General features: G+C 41.6%; 1 protein-coding gene across 1 annotated transcript in view; it reads left to right on the top strand.

Moving 5' to 3' along the window:
• The first annotated feature begins 251 nt into the window (after positions 1–251).
• Positions 252–6,000, top strand: part of PPP2CB (protein phosphatase 2 catalytic subunit beta) — a 34,804-nt gene continuing 29,055 nt past the window's right edge. Inside the window, exon 1 of the mRNA XM_022571146.2 lies at positions 252–372. Within this exon, the coding sequence (XP_022426854.1) occupies positions 271–372 (102 nt within the window). The 5' untranslated portion in view covers positions 252–270. The remainder of the gene's footprint in view (positions 373–6,000) is intronic.

Raw genomic sequence — 6,000 nt, 5'->3', positions numbered from 1 at the left:
GCGGAAGCCCCGCACCTCCCCGCGCCCTTCACCGACTCCTGGGGCGCGCGGCCCAACGGGCCAGGGCGGGCAGGGGTCTCCCGGAGGCCGTGCGCCCGGAGCCGCCCGCGGGGCTTGGGCGGGGCGCGGGGTCGCGCTCCCCGGCTCCTTCCTCTCCCGCTGGGAGCTGGCGGCGGCGGCGGCGCCGGGCGAGGGGAGCGGCGCCCGGGGCTGGGGCGCGCGGGGGCGGGGAGGGGGGCGGGAAGCAGTGGGGGAGGGGCTCGGGCCACCATGGACGACAAGGCGTTCACCAAGGAGCTGGACCAGTGGGTCGAGCAGCTGAACGAGTGTAAACAACTGAACGAGAACCAGGTGCGGACGCTGTGCGAAAAGGTAAGAGAGAAAAGGGGCGAGATGCGGGCGGGGACCCCGTTCCTCCTCCTCCTCCCCCTCCTCTTTCTGCCCTCCCCCCACCCCCTCCCGGAATGCCTGCCCTGTGTCCGGCGCGCCGGTCCGGGGACCCGCAGGGCTGCGTCTCCGGTTTGGGCATCCTTCCCCGGGTGGGGTCGGGCCCTTCCAGGATCCCCGGGAACCCAGCCCACGATCCGGACCGGACACTCCCGGTCCTGGCCTGTGGGGTCCGGGGTAGGTGGGCGGGGGCATTGTGGCACCCGGAATCCACGCCCTGAGTGTGATTGGGGTCGCCAACGCTATTGTGGGGGGACTGCTGACACCCCAGCATTTTCCGTGCGGACTAGCCATCCCGGCGCTTTAGCTGGCCGGCAGATGAATCTCGTGCGGTCTCGAAATTGAAAATGCACCGAAAACGAACCTGGGTGTTGTGACTATCAACGCGCTCGGTAATACACCCAGGCTTTTTCTCAGGTGACTCGGGCCCATCAAAAATCGGTAAATTGGTATGCGTGAAGCATTTGTTTGTAGCGAGGTGGGTGTGATGACAGACTGTGATTTTTAAAATAGAACTTGACTTTAGTTGAGACAGATGGTGACTGGTCTTCACGTTGAGAGGCTCTTTGGAAGCAAAAAATTGTTGATTTTCAGAAACAAGACGGCAAGTCTTAAGTTTGGCAACAGTGCTTGCCTGAAATGTTTAATGGGGTATGTGTTTTTCGTGCAGGCTAGCACTTTTCAGAAAGTTATTTCTATTATATGTAAGTTTTTTTTCATTTCCAGAAAGTAATAAAATATGCAGGTGGTTTACTGTTTACAGTTGCTGTTGATAGTGTGATCTGAGACAACTTTCTGAATTCTGTGTGCATTGTTTTCTTAACCACTGTAATTATTTCGGACTTTCCATCTTACTTTTCTCATTCATCTTTTATGTAGTTTGGACTAAATTTTTATGTAAGAAGGTCCTATGTGAAGGAGTAACGAAGTTATTTATTTTTTAATGTTTTTGGGTTTTGGGGGAGGGGGTTTAAGCCAAAATCCGTAAGACTTTCTTCATAATTGTGTTTGGAAGTCAGGATGCCTCAGAAAAGCACTAAAGAAAGAAAGATTTTGTCATTATTATTTATAGGGTACCCTTAAAATTAAGCATCTTAGGAATGGAGGAGTAATAGCTAATATTAAGTAGTTAGAATAATGTTTTTTAACTACGTGTAATGTTGCTTAGGGTCTTTATGTATTAAATAACTTTTTTTGAAGTATAGTAAATTTACAATGTGTTAGTTTCAAGTATACAACAAAGTGATTCAGGTTTTTTTTGAATTTTTGAATTTTATTTTATTTATTTTTTTATACAGCAGGTTCTTATTAGTCATCCATTTTATACATATTACTGTATACATATTAATCCCAATCGCCCAATTCCTCACACCACCACCACTCCCCACCCCCCCCCACCCCTGCCGCTTTACGCCCATGGTGTCCATACGTTTGTTCTCTACATCTGTGTCTCAATTTCTGCCCTGCAAACTGGTTCATCTGTACCATTTCTCTAGGTTCCACATATATGCGTTAATATACAATATTTGTTTTTCTGACTTACTTCACTTTGTATGACAGTCTCTAGATGCATCCACGTCTCTACAAATGACCCATTTTCGTTCCTTTTTATGGCTGAGTAATATTCCATTGTATATACGTGCCACATCTTTATCCATTTGTCTGTCGATGGGCATTTAGGTTGCTTCCATGACCTGGCTATTGTAAATAGTGCTACAATGAACATGGGGGTGCATGTGTCTTTTTGAATTATGGCTTTCTCTGGGTATATGCCCAGTAGTGGGATTGCTGTGTCATATGGTAGCTCTATTTTTAGTTTTTTAAGGAACCTCCATACTGTTCTCCATAGTGGCTGTATCCATTTACATTCCCACCAACAGTGCAAGAGGGTTCCCTTTTCTCCACACCCTCTCCAGCATTTGCTGTTTGTAGATTTTCTGATGATGCCCATTCTCACTGGTGTGAGGTGATACCTCATGGTAGTGTTGATTTGCATTTCTCTAATGATTAGTGATGTTGAGCAGCTTTTCATGTGCTTCTTGGCCATCTGTATGTCTTCTTTGGAGAAATGCCTATTCAGGTCTTCTGCCCATTTTTGGATTGGGTTGTTTTTTTAATATTGAGCTGCATGAGCTGTTTACATTTTGGAGATTAATCCTTTGTCCATTGATTCATTTGCAAATATTTTCTCCCATTCTGAGGGTTGTCTTTTCGTCTTGTTTGTAGTTTCCTTGGCTGTGCAAAAGCTTTTAAGTTTCATTAGGTCCCATTTGTTTATTTTTGTTTTTATTTCCATTACTCTATGAGGTGGATCAAAAAAGATCTTGCTGTGATTTATGTCAAAGAGTGTTCTTCCTATGTTTTCCTCTAAGAGTTTTATAGTGTCCGGTCTTACATTTAGGTCTCTAATCCATTTTGAGTTTATTTTTGTGTATAGTGTTAGGGAATGTTCTAACTTCATTCTTTTACATGTAGCTGTCCAGTTTTCCCAGCACCACTTATTGAAGAGACTGTCTTTTCTCCACTGTATATTCTTGCCTCCTTTGTCATAGATTAGTTGACCATAGGTGTGTGGGTTTATCTCTGGACTTTCTATCTTGTTCCATTGATCTATGTTTCTGTTTTTGTGCCAGTACCATATTGTCTTGATTACTGTAGCTTTGTAGTATATATAGTCTGAAGTCAGGGAGTCTGATTCCTCCAGCTCCACTTTTTTCCCTCACGACTGCTTTGGCTATTTGGGGTCTTTTGTGTCTCCATACAAATTTTAAGATTTTTTGGTTCTAGTTCTGTAAAAAATGCGATTGGTAATTTGATAGGGATTGCATTGAATCTGGAGATTGCTTTGGGACAAATATCAACAATATTGATTCTTCCAATCCAAGAACGTGGTATATCTCTCCATCTGTTGGTATCATCTTTAATTTCTTTCATCACTGTCTTATAGTTTTCTGTATACAGGTGTTTTGTCTCCCTAGGTAGGTTTATTCCTAGGTATTTTATTCTTTTTGTTGCAGTGGTAAATGGGAGTGTTTCCTTAATTTCTCTTTCAGAGTTTTCAGCATTAGTGTATAGGAATGCAAGAGATTTCTGTGCATTAATTTTGTATCCTGCAACTTTACCAAATTCATTGATTAGCTGTAGTAGTTTTCTGGTGGCATCTTTAGGATTCTCTATGTATAGTATCATGTCATCTGCAAACAGTGACAGTTTTACTTCTTCTTTTCCAATTTGTATTCCTTTTATTTCTTTTTCTTCTCTGATTGCTGTGGCTAGGACTTCCAAGACTATGTTGAATAATAGTGATGAGAGTGGACATCCTTGTCCTTTTCCTGATCTTAGAGAAAGTGCTTTCAGTTTTTCACCATTGAGAATGACGTTTGCTGTGGGGTTTGTCGTATCTGGCCTTTATTATGTTGAGGTAGGTTCCCTCTATGCCCACTTTCTGGAGAGTTTTTATCATAAATGGGTGTTGAATTTTGTCAGAAGCTTTTCCTGCATCTATTGAGATCATATGGTTTTTATTCTTCAGTTTGTTAGTATAGTGTATCACATTGATTGATTTGTGTATATTGAAGAACTCTTGCATCCCTGGGATAAATTCCACTTGATCATGGTGTATGATCCTTTTAATCTGTTGTTGGATTCTGTTTGCTAGTATTTTGTTGAGGATTTTTGCATGTATATTCATGAGTGATATTGGTCTGTAATTTTCTTTTTTTGTAGTATCTTTGTCTGGTTCTGGTATCAGGGTGAGGGTGCCCTCATAGAATGAGTTTGGGAGTGTTCCTATGCAAATTTTTGGAAGAGTTTGAGAAGGATGGGTATTAGCTCTCCTCTAAATGATTGATAGAATTCACCTGTGAAGCCATCTAGTCCTGGACTTTTATTTGTTGCAAGATTTTTAATCACAGTGTCAATTTCATTACTTGTGATTGGTCTGTTCATATTTTCTATTTCTTCCTGGTTTAGTCTTGGAAGGTTATACCTTTCTAAGAATTTGTCCATTTCTTCCATCTTGTCCATTTTGTTGGCATAGAGTTGTTTATAGTAGTCTCCTAGGATGCTTTGTATTTCTGTGGTGTCTGTTGTAACTTCTCCTTTTTCATTTCTAATTTTATTGATTTGAGTCCTCTCTCTTTTTCTTGATGAGTCTGGCTAATGGTTTATCAATTTTATCTTCTCAAAGAACCAGCTTTTAGTTTTATTGATCTTTGCTATTGTTTTCTTTGTTTCTATTACATTTATTTCTACTCTGATCTTGATGATTTCTTTCCTTCTGCCAACTTTGGGTTTTGTTTGTTCTTCTTTCTCTAGTTTCTTTAGGTGTAAGGTTAGATTGCTTATTTGAGATTTTTTTTGTTTCTTGAGGTAGGCTTGTACTGCTGTAAACTTCCCTCTTAGAACTGCTTTTGCTGCATCCCATCAGTTTTGGATCGTCGTGTTTTCATTGTCATTTGTCTCTAGGTATTTTTAAATTTCCTCTTTGATTTCTTCAGTGATCTCTTGGTTATTTAGTAACATTGTTTAGCCTCCATGTGTTTGTGTTTTTTACGTTTTTTTCCCTGTAATTCATTTCTAATCTCATAGCGTTGTGGTCAGAAAAGATGCTTGATTGACTGAGGCTTGATTTGTGACCCAAGATGTGATCTATCCTGGAGAATGTTCCGTGTGCACTTGAGAAGAAAGTGTAATCTGCTGTTTTTGGATGGAATGTCCTACAAATATCAATTAAATTTATCTGGTCTATTGTGTCATTTAAAGCTTCTGTTTCCTTATTTTCATTTTGGATGATCTGTCCGTTGGTGTAAGTGAGGTGTTAAAGTCCCCCACTATTACTGTGTTACTGTTGATTTCCTCTTTTTTTTTTTTTTTTTTTGGTATGCGGGCCTGTCACTGTTGTGGCCTCTCCTGCTGCGGAGCACAGGCTCTGGCGGCCATGGCTCACGGGCCCAGCCGCTCTGCGGCATGTGGGATCTTCCCGGACTGGGGCACGAACCTGTGTCCCCTGCATCGACAGGTGGACTGTCAACCACTGCGCCACCAGAGAAGCCCTGATTTCCTCTTTTATGGCTATTAGCATTTGCCTTATGTACTGAGATGCTTTCTGTGTTGGATGCATATATATTTATAATTGTTATATCTTCTTGCATTGATCCTTTGATCTTTTTGTGGTGTCCTTCCTTGTCTCTTGTAACGTTCTTTATTTTAAAGTCTATTTTATCTGATATGAGTATTGCTATTCCAGCTTTCCTTTGATTTCCATTTGCATGGAATATCTTTGTCCATCCCCTCGCTTTCAGTCTGTATGTGTCCCTAGGTCTGAAGTGGGTCTCTTGTAGACAGCATATATATGGGTCTTGTTTTTGTATCCATTCAGCAAGCCTGTGTCTTTTGGTTGGAGCATTTAATCCATTCACGTTTAAGGTAATTATCAATATGCATGTTCCTATGACCATTTTCTTAATTGTTTTGGGTTTGTTTTTGTAGGTCCTTTTCTTCTCTTGTGTTTCCCACTTAGAGAAGTTCCTTTAGCATTTGCTGTAGAGCTGG

Source organism: Delphinapterus leucas, chromosome 21, assembly GCF_059928025.1.
Source record: "Delphinapterus leucas isolate spDelLeu-1000000601 "Yukka" chromosome 21, BTC_Dleu_Yukka2, whole genome shotgun sequence".
NCBI lineage: Eukaryota > Metazoa > Chordata > Mammalia > Artiodactyla > Monodontidae > Delphinapterus > Delphinapterus leucas.
This window is presented reverse-complemented; position numbering and strand designations above follow the sequence as displayed.